The sequence below is a fragment of the Xyrauchen texanus genome, chromosome 30, assembly GCF_025860055.1.
Source record: "Xyrauchen texanus isolate HMW12.3.18 chromosome 30, RBS_HiC_50CHRs, whole genome shotgun sequence".
Lineage (NCBI taxonomy): Eukaryota > Metazoa > Chordata > Actinopteri > Cypriniformes > Catostomidae > Xyrauchen > Xyrauchen texanus.
In genome coordinates this window covers 21,333,232-21,357,849 of record NC_068305.1, presented here as the reverse complement: position 1 = coordinate 21,357,849, position 24,618 = coordinate 21,333,232, and the positions used below count along the sequence as shown (strand labels likewise).

Below are 24,618 nucleotides of genomic sequence, written 5' to 3'. Positions count from 1 at the left end.
TTTAGCCTTAAGACACTTGCACAACAGGACATTTTACAAATAGTGGACAAAAGTGAGCAATAAAACTCATAGGGCAGATCAGCTTCATTTATCGCATTAATACACATTGAGACACACAAATACAAACCATCTGGAAGCCTGTAGGAAACATTATGCTGTTGAAAATGACATCTGAAAAAGATGAAAAGGCAGAGAACAAGAAAATGGAAGCAGGGGAGTAATGGGTAATAAATAGAATGATGGGATGGATGATGGGAGAAATCAGATGAAACTCAAACAGAGAACACAGCAGGATAGCAGAAAGAAAAGTTGGAGACATGACTGGGAAAGAGAGAGCGGGGATCTGTGTGCACTGAGATCTGCAAGTACAGGCTTGCCTACAGGGCACTGGCCTTAATGAAGGGTTTATGTGACATAGGCATGGGTCAGCCAGAGGTTTCCGTGGCATTCATGATATCATCAAAAAGGGCAGTCAACATGGCCCTTTCGGAGGGGCGGGGTCAAAGGAATTTCACAAAAACCTTTTATATGTGCCAGAACACAATAAACAGCGTTCCTTGTTCCTTGCATAAAAACACCACGTACTGCCAAAGAGACACAAAAAGTGAACACAAGCAAACAGACTGCTGAGAGGAACCAGGGAGAGAGGAAAAGCTTCACACATCAAACAAGCGGCCTGGGGAGTTTAGATTTTAAGGCTTTTGGGGTTTGGGGAAGTTTCCGCTAAGGAGGTCAGTCTCACGAAACACTGTCACTAATGGACAAACTCTTGGGCTTTTGAGTTAAATGGAACCAGGCGGTGTGTGTGTGGGGGTGTGTGACTGGGTGAGAAGTTTTCTCTTGTAAGCTGTAAGGGATGTGGGGAAAAGAGAGATGATGCAGTGAGGGAGGAAGCGAGTGAAAAAGAGAGAGAGAGATGGGGGGAAAGACAGCAAAAGTGAGAAAAAAATCTGACAAAAGTATACTTTGGTTTTACGCATGCTGTTATAGCTTGTGCACAGAGCACATGATTCAAATTTCATCTTCAGCAAAGTATAATCTGTTTCCAGCCCAGTTTTTCTAATGCATCTGTACATGCCCATAGGGTTGACTGTACTCTGAGACTCTTAAGCAACGATGGGTCACGTCTATTAAAATAAATGGGAGAAATTGGAATGCCCAATGGTCAATGGATGTAGAAAGGAAGTCCTGCTCTACAGGTAAAAGTGCCAATTATATTTTCGATACAGACATCACCTGTCAATCATATCAAAAACGTGCACATGCATTAGCTATACAAGCCTCGAAAATGTGGTTTCTTAGTATAATCCGAGGTAAAGCACAATTTATGATACCAGTGTTGTCAGATTTTACTGCTGATTTGAAATATGTTCTTTGATCGTAATCTTGACCAACTATTTTGGAGATTTCAGTAGAAAACCCCATTCAAGTAGATAGGAGCTGTACTTGTATGTCCCTTCTTTACATAAAAATGTCAGTGAATTTAGTTGTTCCGCACATCTATAAAAAGTATAGATGTCAGCAAATGTTAACGCATGTAGACTTGTCTAGTAGTCAGAGATTTGATTATCGACATTAAGTCTACATTATAGCTGATCCTGGCAAGAAACTACCTACTTAGGAAGAGACTTTCTGACAAACATGTAAAATTATCAACCACAGTTTGTTTGTTTTAAAGTTACATTTTGTGTCAAGAAAATCTGAAGAGTGTAAAGCTGAAAATGCAGTTTGTCGATTAGGGCTGCAACTAATGATTATATAGAATGACTATTCTGCGATTATTGCAATGATTAATCATTAGCTCTTAACCGATTATTCAGCTTGTCCCTGACTTAAAAGGTTAAACATGCTTACTAAGGGTGTACTTTTAAGTTTAATTCAGTAAAGAAATTCACTGCAAAAAAACTCTTATTGTTATCAGGTGTTTTTGTCTTTAAAATTATTTAGAAATCCTTAAAACAAGATACATTTACCTGAGAAGCAGCACATAAGATATTTTGCTGCTAATTCAGAGTCTGGGGGACGGATGGAGCTTTTTTTCATCTATCAAGAGATTATGGGTGGAAGATTAAACTTGGTATTGGAGGAGGGCGTGTGGGCTAGGATTCTAAAAAATTTCAAGTCTGTATCTAGAGATGCAAGGGTGTGCTTTATGCAATTCAAGATTTTACATAGATTCTATTGGACCCCCTCCAGATTGTATAGGCTTAATCTTAAAGACACTCCCACCTCCTGGTGATGCCAATCAGAAGATGGAGACACACCCATGTTTTTGGTGGTGGGTTAAGATCAAAGAATTTTGGTTGAGGGTTTTGTGTGTGACGTATTGGGCACTCAAATTTCATTTTGCCCCAGACTCTGTATTTTGGGTGACGGGGCGGTCGCAATGCCCCGGACCATAATAAGGAAGATTCCTGAGAAATGCAAGCTTGCAGTACCACCGGTTTACTCCAGAGGGAATAATAAATATACATTTAATTCTAATCAAACATAGCACGGCTGGTGTAAAAAAGCTATTCCTTGAATTGGAATTGAAAGTTTATGAATCAGATTTCAATCATAACATCATAATACATAAAATCGTGACATGCATTGCAATATTTATTGTAACGTGAGGTTTCATGAACGGTTAATAATTTTTTCATCTGGTGTAAGTACGCAGGAATAAAGAATGTTTATTGTAATGGAATTTCCTTAAACACTACTTAAAACAGCAGCAAATAAAGGGCAGTGAGCTACGAGTCTAAATAGCACAATGCATCCATCTTCAAATGATAAAATCTTGCATTAAAGTTAAACAAAAATAATAAATCTGTCACTACCTTTATATGCAATCTGCATGGGCAGGTTTCACACACCAGTGAGGCAACGAACCCAAATATAATCATGTGCGTGGAGTCACACTACTGCGGTTAAATAGCCTCTTCAAGGTGCTTTGATTTTTAAATGGTTTAAAATCACATGACACTGAACTTATTCTAATTAGTTCAGTGTATATTTTAATTATTGCACTAAATATGCTCTGCCAGATTTGAAGATCATTACATCACTCCCACATCCAAAATGTGTGTGCTAGGGCGAGCAAAGTGTAGCTCTGAATTACATTACTGCTTGCTCTTCCTCCTGCTCTACTGATGACCTCAGTGTCTCATGACCTCTCACACCTGACCTACGACCTAGGCGCTGTTCCTTTTCTTTTTGTCTTTGACTGCCCACTGGCAAGAGAAAGCAGTCAAGTCACCTCAGAACAGGAGGAGAAAGTGATAGGGTTAAACCATCATAATGCTGGTATGCAGTTCCCTGCTTCTCATTGAGGGGATGAAGACACATAGAACTGCATCTAATAAGCAGTCCTATAAACACTCTCGCTCCTACACACAGTAGAAATGTGTTGTGCCAGTTTGCTGAACACAAGCCTAATCTAAATGTAAGACACAGCAATTGACAGTTGTCACTAATATGCAAGTTTAGACAGCTAAATAATCCCACTATCATAAAGGACAAAAATATATTTTCTTAATTTAAATGACTACAGTCTCATGACAAATAAGAAATATGGACTGTACATTTTCTCAATTCACCCGCCAATGGCAGTTGTGGTAAATGGTTCATTTTGGACGCTGACTGTGATGTTTTACATCTCTTCTCTTGCTTTCTCACAAATTTGTCTCTTATTTAAATGTAAAAGTTTGTACACCCCCACCCAGACACACAGTGTATTTGCTTGCCCCTTCACTGCCCTGAGTCGGTCAGATCAGAGGTGATCGCAAACAATAAGCTGTTGTGCATCTGTCTGTTCGACCAAATCTCCTACTATTCTACATCGCCGATAGAAATCAGGAGAAAGGCAGAGAGACTGAGTCAGAGGAGAGAGGGAGTTGAACACTTTACCATCTGGACCTCATGGGTGTCAGCACATTCTTTGATCTTTCAGCTTTTCAGTGGCCACTCACTGAATCCACCTGCATGTCCCCACATCCCACCTTTTCCTTACTTCTTCCTATCGGAAACACTAGAACCCCCTGGATGAGATCCAGGAATAATTTCAGCTTCAGATGGCACACCAACGGACCAATCACAAACCATCTGTTGCATATAGAGCACAAAAATGGTAAGAGCGGGCTGCCAGCAGTCATATTACCCTGTAGGTCAAGACCGGGTACCCACTGAAGCTAAGCCACGATTAAAATGGTCATGGTTAAAAAAAACGGAAAAAACAACCATGTTGTCTATTTTAAGAAAATGTACTAAAAATGTGTCTTTCAGTGTGGGTCTAACTACTTGCGCCACGCGAGTGCCCTGCCCCCTGCCTGGCTGGTCTGTGAGGCTGTTACTATGGTAACGGAGTTCACAAGGTGATTGTCTAGGTAAGGCTAGACACTCTCAAAATGAAAACATGGCAGAACAATGTGATCTCCCGGAGTTGTATCCGCCAAAGAAGCAAATTAAATCAGCTATTTAGGAGCATTTTGGCTTTCTAAAAAATGACACAGGAATTGTTGAAGACGGGTATCCAATATGCAAAACATGCATGCGAAAAGTGCCAGCAAAAGCGGTGAACACATCTAATATGTTCCAGGAGACAGGAAGCGTGTCATTGTTTACGAGAGAAACTTGAACAGACAACAGACCAAGCGCTGTTCACAAATCAATACAGTCAAAAAATGTTTCAAAACAATGAAATAATTATTTCCAAATAATAAAAAAAACATTACTGCAGTAAATAACCATCCTTTATTTCAGAGCCATCCAGTTGCATTATGCTTTTCTTTAGCAGAAATATATAGGCTAATTGACTAAGGAATTAAAGCCACACAAGTTGTAGTTAGTGAAACGAAGCACGAGAGCGTTTACTGAGATTCACAGGATTTACAGGGTTTACACAGTGAGATCAATGGTACAGGTGATATTACACAGAAGAGAAGCTTCATAAACTGAAGAAGAAGTAACAGGCAAACCGGCAGAGTAAGCACAAACAGATATCGATGAAGATCAAGAGCAAATACAGACTGGTAAATAAACACTGCTTATCCTTTGTGTGAGACTTGACAGTGAAGTTATTTATGCAGGCAGTGATGAGCGAGTGAATTGAGTGCATGTGCGGTGAATCTGAAATTGAGTGATGAGCGGAGCGCTGAGGGAGGCGTGACAATGACAAAGTTTTCACAAATACTCGAGTTCACTGGAAAAACAGCACTGGCACAGCCGATGAATTCAGATATCGACCCTTTGTTTCTTTTGATGAACTGAAATCCTCAGGGGTAAAATGTTCACTGCACACCCTACAATATTTGAGAGAATGTAGGGGTGTACTGATATCCAGATTGAGCGTGATAAGCCAGAGCTTCAAATCACTCATCACGTATAAGCAAACAATGACAAGTTTATATTTTTCCTGGCATGCATTTTCTTTGGGTTTCTAAAGGTAGAAGCATCCAGGATACACACACCAAATGACCATTTTGAACAATACACTTATACAAATACAAATCTAGAGCAAAGACAATTAAAAGTTTGTACAGCTCTCTTTCTCTTGTAAACCATGACGCGCTTCCTGCCTCCTCCACGTGACGCGAGACCTTACCAATAAGCTTACGTCATCACTCTCATGAGCGCGCATCACAGAGATGTACGGAAACGAACATTTGTAGTTAAAAAGTATACAAGTTTTGTTTTGTTTCTAAAAATAATCAGTCGTTTGAGTTCAGAAGAACTTTATTTGTCTACTCGAGTCCTGTGGATTATTTTGATGCACCCTAAATATGCATTTTGGGCCATCAAAAAATGGAGTACATTCACTTGGATTGTTTAAAGGAGGAGGTCTGAAATGAAATCCTTTAAATCTTAAATTCTGTTTTGATGAAGAAAGAAACTCTGATATATCTTGGATGGCCTGAGGGTGAGTAAATTATCAGCAAATTTACATTTTTGGGTGAACTATCTTTAACTTTTTTTTTACTAATAACTAAAACATTTTAAATTAATACCTGCATTAATATGATACAAAAATCAACATAAAGGTCACAACTCAAAATACGCTCAACAGTCGGAAGCTGTAGCCTACATCACTATAGAAGGAACAACTATTATTTGCTATTAAAATGGATACGAGAAGGGATGTCATAACATGGCTCGAGTGTTTAAATTATAAGCAGACATTCCAAATCTTCATCAACAGAGTGGGGCAACTAATCTTTTGGCAATGAACACGCCAAACACTTAAGTTGTTGTTGTTTTAGGTGTCCCTGAATTAGCACAGAGTGCCTGCTTAAATCAGAAGTGGGCTCACCTGCACGGCTTGCACTATTTATATAACGGTTAATCATATATCGATATAAAAACAACATCCCATTACCAGTATACAGCACTTGCACGTTTTTGACCATCGGTGTTGGAAATGACGGAAAATCAAAAATGTTAGATTTGAGACTATCTCTGCGGCTTGTTTTTTCTGCTTGCCATTTTAAACTACACACCAACATGTGCAGAACTGTGATGTATCAACTGATCATACTTAGTTAACTGGACAGCTACTCTCTTAAGAAATTTGACCCAAGTGAGACACAGGTGGAGACTGGAGAACCATACAGGAGCATTAGCGGAGGTTGTAACTGTGCCTATTTGACGCTTTGTTTTCTTCGATGAACCTTGTGCTCCAGATCCGTCATTAGACTTGAGATGAACTGCAGTCCAAATGCTTGTTTTTTTTTATTGAGAACTGTTACACCCTACATGGCAAAACATGTAGTGCTACTTTCCAAAAACTGTACTCTTATCTGCCAGTTCCTTTTAGTGAATGAAAAACGTACTGAACCGTCAGTGATTCATTGTCATGTCCGACTCTAAATGAATCAAGAACGGTTACTTGTTTTTGTGTACTTAAGGCTTGTGAGACTTAAATCAGATTAATTACTGGATGTTTGCTGACATTACCATGTGAAGATACACACTGATTGTAATTTGAGGCATTTTATAGAATGTTTTTTATTAAAAACACTTATTTAAAACATCTCTTCAAACACACCTTTTGCAAGAATCTGTTTAGTGAAAATATGAAATCATCTCATCAATTGGCAACAGGATGCTAAGGGCAGTAATTCAAATAAGAATTGCTTATTTCCAAATATTTCCTCCTCAAAAGTACTAAAAGAAATGTTAATGGAACCGGTAAGGAGCCAGAATGGTTATGTTCCTTACAATTTCCATTTCAATTTATTATTAATCCATAAGGAAGCAAAGAAGTATTTACAAGTTCCAAGGCTGCAACAATGAGCTCTTCTGATGATGAACTAATAACCATTTTTGGCAAATTTGCAGAGCTTGTGGCATTGAATCTTTGACAGCTATTCAAGAATTCTGTATGAGACACAGTGTAGCATGTAAAGCTGTATATTCTCTTGCTAGCAAAGTTTCTGATTTCAGATTAACCCTTCCCTAAAAGTCAAGTAAATAATCTGTGGTAAATTGGGTTACATGTTGGTCCAATTGAGCGAACTTTGGCCAGACTAAGCTGCAATGTTGAGCACAATTCATGTCTAAAGTCAAAAGTCTGTTTACAAGAGACTAGGTAAGATACCATTCAGACAGGAAAGTGCTGTTTAACATCTGACAACCAAGATCTCAGGTGTGAATGCCTTAACTGAGGAATTCTATCCTTAGCACTAGTTTGCCTCCCAACACGAGTTTGTTTTATGCATCTCTAAAGCAGTGCATATCATGTGTCAGACTTAACAAAAGCACTCTGAAGACCGAAATAACAGACCTGCCACTCAAACAGCTCTGTTATCATGCATTCTCAGATGCATTCCTGGTCCTTACACCATCTCTGAATCAAAAGATTCTGTTTGAACTTACAACAACTGAAACAACCCTTTCCACTAGCAGCCAGGCTGTTTACAGCACCTCAGATACACCCTTAAATAGGATGGCATGTGAAAACACAGCGGGTACACAAAGAGAGAGTAGTTACTGTAAGTGATCATTGCTAAGTTTCCTGATGTGAGTGGAGTAGAGTATTTTTTAGTAGTAGAGTTTTAAATCTTGGAGTAGGGTTGTGCCGATGGTCGATATCATCGTCCATCGTGATGGCTGACCAACATCACGATGTAGAGCCACCATCGTGATGCCACGCCCCCTTTTGCGAGTCTTGCTAGTGTGACTCACTAATCCTAGTCTCTTCTATAGTTAACCTAAAAACTTTGCAGGGATTGCTCTGTAAATTAAATTGAGAATATAACTAATGCATATATGCTATTTTAAATACTGTGGTATATGCCAGAGACGTGACGTGTTAGTCTGTGAAAATACCGTGTCAGGCAGGCTACACAAATATTGATCTTGACATTGTTAGCTTCTTGTCTTTTTTACATGTCTTACACTGTACATTTAGATTAAAATATGTTATGTTGTAGGCTACAAGAAAATAGCCTTTATTAATTAATTATTAGTAGTTGTAGTGTCTCAGAAAATCTTGCTCATTGTCACATAGCTCTTGTATACACTGAAGCGGCAGTTTAAGATAAACCCAGACCAGCGAACGTCAAATCACTTTTGTCTGGTTAATACTTTTAAAGAAAAATTTCCTTGGCCATAAATCCATAATGTCAAATCAAATGAAAGAAACAAGATGAATATGAATAACACACATTTATTAAAACATAGAAGAACAACAAATAAAACAAGAAAACGGGAACAACACTCAGACCGAAACTCGGCATTAACATTTCACTTATAATTAGCAGCACAATTAACTTCAGCACAGGCTACAAAATAAATTATGTTATTGAAATATTGTAAAGTGGTCATATGAACTACACAAATGAACGTTTAAAAAATAATATGCAAAATCGAATAGCTCCGCAACGGAGGGAGAAAAATGCGTAAAGAAGTCTAATATCTTTCACCATAGACCATGTTTAAATTTCGATGTTTCTGGCCAGAAATACCAACATATTCACTTTATCTGGTTTTAATAAGCTGCGGATTGGAGTAACTACACTACCCGCTGTGCCGAAGACCCGCTCTGATGGAGTACTGGTAGCACATATGCACAGATATTTCCGTGCTAATCTTGCCATGAATGGAAACCTTTTGTCGTTCGTTTTCCACCAAGTCAGTGGGTCCTCTTCCCCATCAATGGCCATTTCCTGCAGGTACATGGTCATTTCTGCCTCGAACTTTTGCTCATCAGTGAGCGTGGCTGTGGCTGCTCTCTTCGCAAAAAGGCTGCCCAAAGACGACTTTTTTCCTTAGGCGCAATGTATTAAAAAGCCCGGATGAGTAGGCTACTAATTAGTTGGGCTAGTAAAATAACGAAATTATAGTTTTTCAGTAGAAACAAAATATCTATGTAAAGAGATATATTAAAATAAAAAGTGCTTAAAAGTGCACAACTCTTCTTAAGTGGAAGAAATATTTTTCCCCCTTACGTGCAACCTATTGGAAAGCGCGGATGAGTCAGTTGGGATAGTAAAATAACGAAATTATAGTTTTAAAGTGGAAAATAGTATTTATGTAAAGAGATATATTAAAATAAAAAGTGCACAACTCTTCTTAAGTGAAAGCTAAAAAAAAATGCTTCACGTGTCGTGCAACCTACTGATAAAGCGCCGACGAGTCATTAGTTGGGTTAGTAAAATAACGAAATTATAATTTGTCATATAATTTTTGAAAATTATATGAAATTATATAACCCCGCCCCGCCCCACCGACGATATCATCGTCCATCGCGATGTTTTACTGTCAACATCGTCAACTGCCAATTTAGGGGACATCGCCCAACCCTATCTTGGAGTGCTGGTCAACTTTACCTTACATTACATTACTTCACTTACCTGGATTCTGGCAAACAGCCTAATAATAATAATAATCACTATGTTCTTAAATCATGGTATTTACACTGATAAACGAACTAGAAGAGTGGAGGTCAGGAAAGTCCATAAGATTCTTACTTACGGTTAGGAATACAAACCAATCCTTAACCCTAAAGTATTTAATTTCGGCACCTAACTTGTCCTGCACCATATTTGCTACGAACGTGAATAACACCTCAAACTAAGCAACATTTTAGGGGAGAGATGTGCTATTACTTTTCCAAGCAATCAGCCTTAACAATTTTAGCCTGGTGGACCAAAAAATAAATAAAAACAACTGAAAGAAATCCCATAGATTTACATAAGGAGGGACCCTAGCCATATTTATGGACCAGAACACACACACACACACACACACACACACACACACACACACACACACACACACACACACACAAAAAATCCCTATCATCAGTTTTACTCAATCATTCAGTGTTCATATTACTAAAGAAAATACATGAAAGAGTCATCTACGTAGCAGGTAAATAATTTGCATATGCAACCAAATATGAATTTTATTAGCCATTGGAGAGTAAAAATTCAGATTTTACTCGCCAGAGCTTGAATTACGTAGCGTTGAAGACGAACTTGAGCGCTACAATCCTTTTCCTGAAAAAGAAACTTGCGATTAGGAAGCTGGATTCAGCCTAATCTTTTACAGCAAGTCTACCAGTAACGCACCTGTTGGACTTCTGTTAGAAGGTAAAAATTTTGCAAAACTTGAGCAAGTAGATTTGAATATGAGACATTGTACAATAACTATTTCTTCAAGCAAGACAATACACATCAGTGTTTTCCATTAATTACCAAAAATATTTTTACTCTTCTCATAATAACATAAAATATCTCTAACGTTGTGTTTTGCGCTGTTGCTTTGCCAGTCAGCCCCTTCCCACTGGAAGCATGCATGCTCACACGTGCACAAACACACACACAGGAATCACCTGACTACACTAAGGCAATGTGAGGACACAACATCGTTTGATGTAAGTAACGTTAACTAATGTTACAGTATCCACTACTCCAAACACAATTTTATCATCATCAATGTATGGCAGCAAAAAGATAACGTTTCTAACGTTATAGTTGTCATTGATGATTAATGTTAATCTAACATTAGCTAAGATATGTAACTTTAACGTTAACTAACGACATTAGCCGTCAGTCTCCTTGCTTATGTTGACTAAAATATCTGGCTGCTTGTTGTGAAAAATGTTTACCGTTTGTAACGTTATATCTAGCTAGCTAACGTTAGCTACCTATCTAACGTTAATGGTATTACCAGCGGCTCTGACAACGTAACTTTTTTCAGCATATGAGAAGCAAGTTGGCTCATCATGTAACTAGGGCTGCCCCCTGATATTCGACCAAATGTTAGTTGATGAGAAGAGTCTTAGTCGACCAAGTTTTGATTGGTCAGTTGGTTGCAGAAAAAAAAAAAACACAAGAAACCGACGAACACCAGTATTACCTCTGGTTGGATGCTAGGTGGTACTATGGGGTGATTTTTGTTAAGCAGGGTCAGGGTTAACTTTACATAATAAAGCACCTTGACATCAAACTTTGAACAAATAATTTTAACAAAAAATTTAAATGAAACTGGAAAATAATTAATAGCAATTAAAATGTGTGTTGTTCAACTTTTTGAAAGATTGCTTTACAACAGTTGTGAAGGGCAACATCTCTTTGGCAAAGAACCTACTTCATCTGTGCATTCTCTACCAGTCGGGTATTTAGTTGTTTGGGAAAATACTTTGTGTGCGATTCATTTTGTTCCCTCCTTCAGGAAATATATTTAGCAAAAAAAGAAACGTCCTCTCACTTTCAGCTGCTTTTATTTTCAGTAAACTTAACATGTGTAAATATTTGTATGAACATAAAAAGATTCAACCACTAAGACATAATCTAAACAAATTTCACAGACATGTGACTAACAGAAATGGAATAATGTGTTACACGTGGGCTGCCACTGCGAGGATGATCAGCTGTCCTTCCTGTCTCCCTGTAATGCACAGCATTGAGTTTGCCTGCAATGACAACAAGCTCAGTCCGATGATGCTGTGACACACCACCTCAGACCATGAGCTGTCTTAGGCATCTCACTTTACAGACATTGCAATTTATTGCCCTGGCCACATCTGCAGTCCTCATGCCTCCATGCAGAATGCCTAAGGCACGTTCACACAGATGAGCAGGGGCCCTGGGCAGTAGAAAGCTCTCTTTAGTGCCCTAAGTTTTTATAACTGTGACCTTAATTGCATACCATCTGTAAGCTGTTAGTGTCTTAAATAACGTTCCAGAGGTGCATGTTCATTAAATGTTTTTGGTTCATTGAACAAGCATGGAAAACATTGTTTAAACCATTTACAATAAAGATCTGTAAAGTTATTTAGATTTTTACAAAATTACCTTTAAAATACAGTGTCCTGAAAAAGGGACATTTCTTTTTTTTGCTGAGTTTATATATATATATATATATATATATATATATATATATATATATATATAATATTCACAATAGCCAATTACTCCTGATCCCTGGGCTGAGGGATCGTGAATTAGCGATTTTGCATTGACAATTCTAATTAAAAAGAAAAACTTATATCAAAAACATTTAAAAATGTAATTAGCACTCCAAACGAAACGAAAATCAATTAAAATAAAGAAGTGATCAAAAAAATTATATGCAAGTAACCACCTTTCAATTTACTGTAAGGCAAGTATCCGTCTAAACATACAAGTGGAAAATTACTTAAAAAAATGAAAGCATAAAAACATTTATAAATGTAAAAATAATAATTATAATGATGAGAATAATCACTGAAATATAAATCATCGTTCGTGGTGAACGTGTTTTTGTATTATATTTTTGTATAGGCTTCAGAGTTGTGGTCAAAATTAACTGCTCTGTGGAAATAAAGCAAACTGAACTCAAAGCACCTCCTGAGCTGAGATGTCAGAGGTCATTTGCAGCACTCACAGATTATACTGTTCTTGCAAAAAAAATCTGACACAAAGAAAGCGTGAGAAACTTTTACATAGTTATCGCATAGCACTTTGCATAGCACTCGCAGTTCGTGCCCTCAATGCAATGTCCCTCCTGACACTTATCAGGATTTTGGAGGAGATGGGACGACAGCTCGACTTCGGATCTCCCAACTCAGCTCTCTGGGAGGAGATCTGTATCATCGCAGATTTAAACTTGCGCATGTCCCACGGCACGGTTCAAAGCTGCGGAAGGAGTATGTGGTTGGCTGTGGTAGGCAAAAGAGCGCTATGGCTGAATTGTCAGGGCTCTCTGACAAGGCGAAAGTGCCATTTTTGGATGCTACCATAGACCCGAAAGTCATGTTCAGCACCACCGTTACAGCTATGTGCCAACAACGTGACCTAAGGAAGAAGGAAGGAGAGGTGTTCAAAGAATGTCTCCCAATAAAAACTGCTGGCTCGTCCTTATCAGTTGAGTCAGATTGGCTTCAGGCCCCCTGGAAAGAGAGGACAGCCTGATTTAATGCCCTCCGCACCACACTGCACCAGCAACAGGGAAACGCGACACCGCATCCTAAACCAGGCCATTTAAAGTCAATACTGTCTTTTGCGGTGGCTGCCGTGAGACACTGTCCCCCTAATCCCCAGGGATCCCACAGGTTTCTCTGTCTGGGTGGGGTGATAGCACATTTCCCCAAGTGTCCCCCGAGAATGTTTTTTCTTCTCCACCAACGGGGTTTGCTCTGAGGGCAAAGGAAACAGTTCACACAAGCACTCATGGTGTTTTTCCAATTAAAGATTCTCTGATGCATCCAGGCAGAGTGACAAGGGCACAGAGTTGTGTAAAAAGAGAATTCAACATGAAAATAAAACAAAGATGCTCACACTCAGAACTTTGTCTCGGAGACTGGTTCACATCAATAGATCTCCAGGTTCTCTTATCAAGACAAAGCGTACGAGTATGTGAAATTCCTTTCCTTTCCTTTCTGTCTTTCTCTGGTATCTTGGGTACTTACCAAATGTGCGGAGGCGGATCTGACACCACTAAGGAATGCGGGTATCAGCTTATCTAGATGATCTACTTGTTTGCGCGCCATCTCAGTGGCAAGCGGAGAGAGATACAAACACGTTAATGATGCATATGGAGGCTTGAGATTCTCAATAAATCCATTAAAACTCCATTCAGCTTCAAGCATTTATTTCGGAGGAGCACATCGAGGTGTTACGCACCAGCATCTCCCTTTTTCAATAAGGAAGATCGGTCTCTCTCAGGACTCGTCTACGGCTGTTGGGTTTGATGGCCTCAACAGTGGTCGTCATTCCCCTGGGGTTGTTGCGAATGAGGGAGATTCAGAACTGGACAGCGCCGTGGCACTCAGGCCCCCAGCGGAGTCTAAGTCACAGAGTGACCGTTTCGTCAGAATGCATGAGCGCTCTCAGGACAGGTTGTCCATTAGGCCCTATTCTAATGAGAAAAGTGATGACGACAGACACTTCCCTTACAGGCTGGGGAGCCGTATTCGAGGGCAGGACAGTTAGTGGTGTTTGGACTCCCTCAATGAAAGAGAAACACATACATATTCTGAAGCTGCAAACAGTATTCCTGGCTCTAAGACATTTTATGAGTTTTCTCAGGAATCATCACGTGTTGATCAGGATGGACAGCACAATGGTGAAAACCTACATAAACTGACAAGGGGGAACTTGTTTACACCGGTTTCACAACCTGGCAGAGAAACTGATTGTGTGGAGCAACGCGAACCTATTGTCGCTACGCGCAACATGTTCCAGGAGTAATGGACTCCAGGGGAGTGGACTTACTGTCCACAGGGAATCCACTGTATAGGGATTGGCACCTTCACCCTCAAGTGTTGAATTTTGTATGGCAGAGATTTGGACAGGCAGTTGTAGATCTCTTTGCATCGCATGAAGACGTGCAATGTCCTCTGCTCTTCTCCCTTGTGGGCAACGATGCACCATTGATGTGGATGCGTTAGCCCATCTGTGGCCTCACACGCTACTATACCCATTTCCCCCACTGAGCCAAATCGGACCGACGCTGAGGAGAGTGAGGGAGTTTGGTCACACTCTTATTCTGATAGCTCTGAACAGGCCAGGGAAGTTGTGGATGACAGAGATAGCTCAGCTGCTTTACGACCACCCCTGGCCTCTGCCTAGGGATCTTCTCTCTCAGGCGCGCACATGACTGCGAAACAAGCAAGTGAATTACATGCTTTATCAGTTCATTTTCGCACAAGGGGGTTTAAAAGTAACTCTTAGACCGAACCCAGCTTTTGTGCATAAAGTATGTGACTTTTTGGGCATGTGCCAATCAGTTGACTTGGTGGCATTCCACCCACCTCCTTTTTCCTCTATAGAGTAAGAGCGGTTGCATTCTCTGTGTCCAGCATGTGCTTTAAGGGCATACAAAGGACAAAAGCCCGAAGTGAGAGTACTCAGCTATTTATTTCTGATTCTCACAAGGGTAAACCTATTCCTTGCCAGCACCTCACTCATTGGCTGATTGATGTGATTGTGTTTTGTTACAATAGCTCTAATCAGCAGTATCTGGAAGTGTTACGAGCCCACTCCACAAGGGGTATGGCTACATCTTGGTTGCTGTTCAAGGGCATTTCAATTCAAGAGATTTGTGCTGTGGCGAGTTGGTCATCTCCCCACACATTTCTTTGGTTTTACAGACTGGATATCACAGAGTCTTCAGTGGCTCATTCTGTCCTTGAGGCGGGAATGCAGCATACTGTACAATAAGCATATACACACACAGACACCGAACGAGTGTTAAAAAGAGAACTTTAGGTTACTTGGTAATCCCGGTTGTCTGATAACTTCAAATGAGGTATCTCACAGCATCGCCATCCATGAAGCTCGCAGAGAAGGGATATGAGGAGAATGAGGCAGAAGCAGGTAGCTGTGGTTTATATTAGGGAGGTGGGACTCCCTAAGAGCTGCAGCGAATGGTCTGTCAGTCATGACAGACATGGTATCATTGGTGCTTCCACAATCATTCACACCTGAGGCGATCTCATAGTGAGTTACCTCACTTCATGTTATCAGATAACCGGGGTTACGCAAGTAACCTAAAGATTCCCTCTAGTACATCTACTTTTCAAACTGGCCAAATACATCCACATTATTCTTAAATCAGTATCCTGTAAAGTCCATAAACTATGTGAATTACACTCATCCTAAACTAAATCTAGATTTACACAGTTCGTTAGCCAGGATAATGACAGATAAGAGAGAGAAAACCTGACTGAAGAGATTTACAGCAAGTTTAGGATGTGTTCACATTTCAAATTCCCATTAAACATAAATTAATTAAAACTGAAATCAGAGGTAAAGCTTCTTTTCATTTCATGCCTTGGCTTTGCTGGAAGTCCCCAATTTCTGATACACACACATTGAGCAGTACCTCCCTTGACCAGAAGGGATTAGGTCAGACAATCAGTTCTTTGTCTTCATGATAAAAATAGAACCATTAAAGGCCATCAAATCAAAATTTGAGGTTTTTGGCTTGATTTGAAAGTTGATTTGAAGTCAACTACATGCTTGACTCCTATACTCAGGGAAGGGCAATATGACCAAAATCTTATATCACGATGAGTAATTGTTAACACTTTACAATAAGGTTCCATTGGTTAACATTAGTTAACAACATTAGTTAACATGAACTAACAAAAAAACTAAACTTATTAAGCATGAATTAATGTTAATTTCAAATTAAAACATACAATACATTTTTTAAATCAAAAGTTGCATTAGTTATGAACAACTGTATTTTTATTAACTAACATTAATAAAGATTGATAAATGCTGTAAAGAATATATACAACCTAATGTATTATCTAATGTTAACTAATGGAACCTTTTTCTAAAGTGTTACGGTGTCATTTTAAATCATGATACGGTATACATTTTTTTGTTTTAGTTTTACACTGCAATTGATTTCACAATTAGTTAATTCAATGTGGGACTTCTATTTTGAAAAATGTTCTACAGGAGCACTTGCCATGGATATTTGTGTTCATTTAGCATACCTGCTCTCAGTCCACGCTAAACTTTAGACTGAGAGGAATGATTCACAGAACAAATTAATTGAAAACCATCCTGCAATATATCCACAGCGGCCAATAAACAAGCATTAAGTCTCATTAATATCTGCAAAGGTACATATATATATATATATAGCTACAGCTGTATATATGCACAAATATGACATGCTCCATTTTTTAAGTCAGAAGTAGTTTTTAGAGAAACACAATTTTAGTCTCGGCTTTCAAATAGTCACTTTTATCATGAAATTCAAACTATAAATGTTGTATTCATGCTCTTTAATGGTGCACGTAACAGATTACGGTAGCTGCCCATTCAAACGGAGCGGGGCACAACGCTCACTCTCTCTCTCTCACTTATGGCATGAAAAAAACAAACATGAACAAACATCTGTGGGTATGTTGAAAGATACAGTACAACTTACTGAAATGTGTCTTCTCTCATGTAATCGCCCCATCTGTTAATGTTGGAATGACAGTGAAGAAGAAAAACGGAGGTAAATCTCAAGCCCCAGAGCACACACAAGATTGGCGCATATGCACACTGCACGCACCAAGTGATAATCGCACACCCGGGTTCACCTTAAATGCTACTATTAACATATTAAAATGACTCTGTTATCACAAGCACTTGCAACAAGCATATCGCGATATGTACATTTGTGATATTTCGATAAATTCTATATATTGTGCAGCCCTACCAAGCATGATATTGCTGTCTCGCAATATGTTAAATTGTGACATATGTATGGCCATTCCCAGCCCTATCATATCATGGTTCTTGGCTGTGACGAATCTTAAGCCTTTTGGCTATTTAAAAATATTCAGCTCTTCGATACATCCCTCCCAATCTTCCCGTTTCATTTGAAAATACAGCAACACAGGGCAGAAAATGCTCAACAAGCAATGTCATAGGGTATTTAAGCTATTAATTGAACGCAATCTATTCAATCACTGCAATATATTCAAAAACTGTTTAAAATGTTTTGCAAGTACAAACCCATGTTAGCTGTAAGGGTCAGTAGTCAAAAGTCAGTATTTATCTGATGGGGACCAAATGAATCCAGCTCAACAGCTCTCTAAACTCACCCTCACTGGAGTGCTCTTGGCCTGGACTCTCTGAGATTGTGCCCCAGGGAGCCCTGGTTGTCTCGGGCCTCCTCCTGCACCCTGTGCCCGGACTCCCGCCCCTGCTGATCCATTAGTGTTTGCGCCATGCCCATTTCCCGTCCTTCTGGGCCTCTGCTTGATCCCGTCCAGCAGCCGTACTAGGAGGATGTTGCTAGGCAACTCATCCACGCCACTCTCCACTAGCGTGCGGCACTCTGGGCAACGGAGTTCTCCACGTGACCCCACAATCCCAAGCAGGCATCTTCGGCAAAATGTGTGTTGGCACGGTAACACCTTCGCTGTGGCATCCAAACGCTCCAGACAAACCGCGCACTCCAACAAGTCCAGGAGTGCAGATTCATCCATTTTCACACTCGCACAATCTTTCTCAGTGTGGTCGTTCATTCACTCTGTTGTAGCTCTCTGAAGAGAGTAGGGCATGGTGTGGGTGCGTGGATATTTTGTTGTTTGGAGGGAAAGTCGAAAGAGGGTGTCACGTCACTCCCATGCCGCAGTCATGGTCATGTCTCTACCATTCACTGTGGAGAGGCAAATAAATCATCTCATTATAATAACTAGGGATGTGCACAAGTAATTGAGTACTCATTCTGCACCAGTTACTCAAGTATTACAAACACTACTTGAATATCACAAATTAAATTTCCTATCCACATTTCCCTGCCGTGAGCAGCGCTGAACTACATTGTTTTCCCTCTGAATCTCTCACCAAATCTCGCAGTTACAATCGAGGGGCACCCTGGATACGTGACGTTGAGGTGTTGGATGAGAGAAGACGACCTGTAATGGCATCAGTGCTTCTAAAGCAAAGCCAAGTTATATTACAAGGCAATACTTTGATCCTTATTAAATCTACTCTTTCTTTTTGGAAGTCATGCAATCCAACAGACGCGGATCTGCTTTTATGGTGGAAAAAAATGCAAAGTGAACTCGGAAGCCTATCAGATCAGTATGTGTATATATATGTGTGTGAATTATCTTAACACAGGCAGAGCGTATTTTATAAAAAATAAAATGTCATCACTTGTTATCCTGTATAATAACATGTGAAATTATAAAAAAGGGACAGCCTTTATGTAGACTCTGAGTTTAAGTATGTGCATTACCCTCATGCTGTCAGCATTGGTTTCTATGTAAGCTCCAGGTAAGTACAAATGTTTTATACAGTAATTTAAATAAATAAAATCATGAGTATTGTTCATTAATTAATGGAAGGAGATCAAAAGTGCTTGTTGTCATGTACTTTAATATTTTTTGCACACACTGTGATGGTGTATTAATGTTAATTTTAAGTGAAACGCTCCAACACTGTTTACACTGAGCCCGCTTCATCGCGAATCTGTACGTGTTCATCTGTTATCTGGATAATGACATGCAGCCAACAAGTGCCCTCTAGTGGCGGATGACTAGAAGAACAGCCTTATCAACATCTGCTGGCTTGATTTTAGAACACATCCTGCAATTAATTAATCAATGATCGATAAGCTTAATTGATCAAATTATTAATGACAATTCGATCAATCATTAACATCCCTATTTTTTTCACGTTTCACACTCTTTGTGCATATCGCCACCACTTGGTCAGTGCTGGTCAAAGGTGGAGATTTATTGTACTGACCCACAACCATCATATTGCTTCTGAAGATATGGAATAAACCACTTTTATATAGGGCTGGAATGATTAGCCGATGTTATCAGCAACTTAATAAAAAAATGTATAGCCGTTTGATCTCATTAACATAACATGTGATCACATTAAACTCTAATGAGGATGTGCGAGAGCAGCACTGCAGTTCGCGCCAGACTGAGGAGAGGAAGAAAAGAGCTCACAGTCCAGACGCACTATTAAAATTTCCAAACAGCTTCAGGTGAGGTAGATCTCAAAGTATGAGGAAATTATAATGCAAAAATACAAAATAAGTTAATACAGAAGCACTCTCGTTGTGGAATAAGTGGAGCCGGAGCTCTTTAAAGGAAACACCCCGGTGTAACATCTTAAATGCAGTTATATTTAATGTGTCATAGCTTTATTAATGTTTAAATAACACAGAAGCAGATCATGTAAATAACTACAAACTCTGAAACTGGCATTTCTAAGTGTGGTCAGCGCCTCTTCTATGAGTTGCGTGAATGTCCCGATCTAAGGGGGAGAAATTGAAACTGCATCCTGCTGATGTACATAGGGACGCTTGTCCCTCGAGTGTACATGCTTAATAATCAGCTAGATTATAACGTGATGGCTTGTGACTTATTGAATCATAATATATGTGCATTTCTTATTGTGAAGAAAATTGGTAATACGCAGCTTTATTAATAAGAGAAGTTCGTTTTTTGTGAGTTAAAGATGGATTGAAGTGAACAGAAAGGAGAGAGAGAGGGTAGTCTTCGTCCCATTATACACTGCAACAATTACGTTTTTGATTTGTTTGTGTTTTGGCTTGTTCTCCAACAACAATATCTAAAGCTCATTTAAAAAAAATTACATTTACTTTAGCAGCTATACAGCAGAAGATAAAATTGTTATCTGAGAATGTTGAATATAATATTAAAAATACAATTATTTAAAAATATCTAAAAATCCTTTATAAAAAGATGCATTCACTTTCAATATAAGTTTATTTTGACTTCACTCGCAGAAGTATAACAAGGTGAAAAAATACACTTATATACAAAATACATTTGTATTTAAGATACATTCTCTGAAAGCAAGTCTAAATATTTTATATGTTGCTTCTCAAGTAAATGTATCTTATTTTAAGGATTTTTAGACATTTTTAAATGGAAAACAAGACAAAAACACTTAATAACAATTTGATTTTTTGCAGTGAATTTCTTTACTGAATTAAACTTAATACAAATTATATTTTTCCCATTAATTCAGTGAATGTCATATAGAGGTATTTTTAAAAGATGATTTAGTCCTCTTTATTATTAGTAAGTATGTTTAATACTAGGGATGGGCATTTTGGTAATTTTGTCTATTCAAGTACTCAAGGGGCAATTACATGTTCATAACAGTATATCTAATAGCATGTCTGACAAATGTCTTCATTGTGTCTTGTTGTTCCAGTGTATCATCTATTCATTATTATAGGCTGAAATAAAACAATCTGTTACAAAATGTACAAAAGATTGCCTAATCAAAATATAATGCATCATGTTTTGTCATTATGTAAAGATTCGCTGCCCAACTCTGAACAACGCACAACGCGCGTCTGTCTGTTCTTCCGTCAGGTTACTGTAGTAATCTTAGTAAGTGCGCACCAGTTTTTTTAGTGACTGTCTTAACCATTTTCAAATAACAGGAGATGCCATAACTATTGTGTTTTAATATGCGTGTTAAGCTGAAGTTCAGTTTTGAAGATGCTGCATTGTGTTCCATTTAACTGCGCTCTGTTTTACTGTTTGAAAAACTCGCCTGCTGTACACCGCTACATGCGCCTGGTGTGTCTGTATAAGTATCTGTGTAAGTGTGTGTGTCCAAATGTTCGCTCTTGTGAGGAAAGCCACGATGCTCTGTATTGTTGTTGCTGTGATTCATGAAACGTTCCATTCAACTCGGAGAGTCTGAATTTCCACCTTTCAACTGAGGAAAATGCAACGGAATGACCCTTTATATCGGATACCAAACTTGGAAACTCGAACGGAAATCTTCATCAATTTCCTCGAGATGCAGGTGTGTTATGTCATGCAGGGCAGGGTGGTTTAGTCAATCACAATCATTAACTTTTATTAAATAATATCCATTAACGAGTCAAAGTCCTTACATTAAATGATAACGAAGCGTGTTTAGCAAATGTTTTGCAGAGACAGGTGTTCAAAATACAGATAATTACACTCTTTGTTTTGATTATTGCAACGATAGCATTGCAGCATCGTATCAGTTTGTTTGCCATGAGAAGTGTCTGACAACCAATGTACCCCTCAAAATGTGATCAATGTCAAAATTAAAAATAAGCTCCCTATTTGACACGTTTGTGTTTATCAGGTAATTGTAACTGGATTTCAAATTAAGTGAAAAGTCACATCATGCATGATCACTCATCGTTTTCATGATTGATCATTGCTCCCACGTTCTGGAGTACTAGTGCCCATCCCAATTTAATACAACGTTTTAAGTTGGGGCACAAGCTTAATAATAGATTAAGAGCTAATGAATAATAGTTGCAATAATTTCAGAATTGTCAAATAATCGTTCTATAATAGTTAGAGTCATCGTTTATCAAAATATAATTAGTTGCAGCCGTACTTTTATGCAGCATTTATGTGCTTTTTGGAGCTTCAAAAGTCTGCCAGCATTCAATTGTTCATGAGGACCAATAGAGCTAAGATATTCTTCTAAATATCTTAATTTGTGTTCAGCACAAGAAAGAAAGTCATACACACCTGTAATGGCATGAGGGTGAGTAAATGATGAGATAATTTACATTAAGGGGTGAACTATCCCTTTAACTGTAATCGAGGCTGTGTTGCTCGCGCCCATCCCGTGCCTCCTCAAACCTCATCCACTATCCAAGACGAGCAAAAATTCACAAATGGACACTTTTGACAAATGAAAGGACACTTGTATTGAATAATTATATACATCGCAGAATTCACGTTTAACTACAGGAACAGTTGGAGTTGTGTTGTTTTACTCGTTTTACTTATTTTTACACTACAAACTTATATGTCTAGGTTGCGTAGTGTATGTACATCGAATAAACAATAAGCCTTCAATACAAACACTCAGTCAGCCTTGCCCTTTTTATCGTAACGTCCTGAAAAAAATTACCTTTCAATAACAACAAAGCCAACATGGTTGCGAGCAGCGTTGCAAATATATCGACCTAACATTGTTGCCACAGCGAGTGTTTACATTACTCCTGAAACTAACCCATCTTAACCGTGAATTGAAAAGTAACCACGACACTGCAAATAGCGCTTATAAAGTGTAGTACTAGTATGTGATGTGATTTGGCCTCGGTGACACAGCGAACAGTGCACGACAGAGGTTTACATCGACACGTTTGTCTAACTCAAGAATAGATCGGTTACATTTGATTTTTTTACAAACCGTGTTCCTTAACAAACTTTGATCTGAGGTGCCTATTTAATTAAATGTCTTATTACGGCGAAGCTTCTGACAGCACAAAAATACCGCTACCTTAAATAAGGGCCCCTTCTCACTCCTCCTCTTCTTCCAGAAGTGTTTCTGTCCCGAGTTCCCCAAACTAGTGAATTCGTTTTGGAAAAGGGATCCTGAAATCTTGATCGTCCAGTTGGACACAAGTTTACATGTGCAGACCGGCGTATCAAAGCAAGGAATGGGTCGTCGCTTTTAAGTCGTTCAGTTGAAAGAGCAAAAAATCAGAGTCCGGTTGATTCAGGTTGATTAATTTTTGAAGAAAGCAAAGAAAATCAGGAGAAGCGAGTTCCTGCGTCCGAGCGCCATGACGAGCTCCATTGATTCTGTGGGACACTGCAGCGGATGATCATTAGAAGTCGGGAGGGAGGATTTTCGAAACGCACAACTGAGAGAAAATAGCAAGCCGTTTTGAGTTACGATAGTCTAGGTTTTGGAATGTCCTTGCGAAATGAATAATATAAACAATTAAAACAGTGAATGAGCCTTTAAGCACTTTTGATCATAATTATGTAAGGAAATTAATTTCGAAAAAACGGCGAAGTGGGCAACATTTTTTCTTAATTAATAGTTTGTTTATAATCACCGCCTGCCTCATATGGGCCCCCAAACAACAAAAGTCAGATCATTGCAGGGAGATGTTTTCGTTGCTCTCGCAAATTAATTGTAGCAGCTATCTAGGTAAACCTAAGCTATGTTTGGAATAACATACTACTATACCATTCTTACTATTTATTCAGTTGCTTATGTAGACCTCTGTATGCCTATTTTCTGTGTGCACAATAGCCAAACACATTTCTGCATTCATCCTTGCTGTTTTTCATTTGTCGAGTGCCACGTTTTTTAGACGCAGTGTCAAATTTAATATGAGATTCATCTTTCGAATCACGTCTCAAGAAACCTGTGCCCCGCTTTATTCTTTGAGCAACGTGTAGCTTTTTTTTTTTTTAACTGGACAGGTTTAACGGACACGTTCTGTGTGAGCAATCAAATTATTACATTTAATGTTAACCTAGAGCTCGGCACTGCTAAATATGCTTCTCTTCTGCAATGCAATGTTTTTGCCATGCAATTGAAGCCTGGTTTTCATTTGTGTCAATGATCTGCTCTGTTCTGCTGTATTTCTGGAGCGTGCACATTGGGCATGGAGGCCTCCCTCGATTTCGCGGCGACCATTTGAAATCGAAGGAGAATTTTAGGCAGCCTGACATGCTAATTAGCACTACAAAGGAAAAGAGCAACACTGTGCTGTGTGGCAAAATAAAGGTTTTTCAAATTACACAACATCATCCTTACTAAAATTGTATCATGATTTTACACAAGTAACAGTAATTGTTAATTTGACAAATTTTTATCGTATCATATTAGAAAGTCTATTAGGTAGAATCTAGACCTTATTTTTATACAACTGTGGCCTGATGCGCAAAGTTAC

The 24,618-nt window shown here is 38.9% G+C and overlaps 1 protein-coding gene across 1 annotated transcript in view; it reads right to left on the bottom strand.

The window, feature by feature from the left end:
• Positions 1–23,495, bottom strand: part of LOC127624434 (E3 ubiquitin-protein ligase SH3RF1-like) — an 85,760-nt gene extending 62,265 nt beyond the window's left edge. Inside the window, exons 1-2 of the mRNA XM_052099255.1 lie at positions 23,208–23,495; positions 18,023–18,582 (exon numbers count right to left, since the gene is read on the bottom strand). Of these exons, the coding sequence (XP_051955215.1) occupies positions 18,023–18,448 (426 nt within the window). The 5' untranslated portion in view covers positions 18,449–18,582; positions 23,208–23,495. The remainder of the gene's footprint in view (positions 1–18,022; positions 18,583–23,207) is intronic.
• Between the last annotated feature and the right edge of the window lie 1,123 nt (positions 23,496–24,618).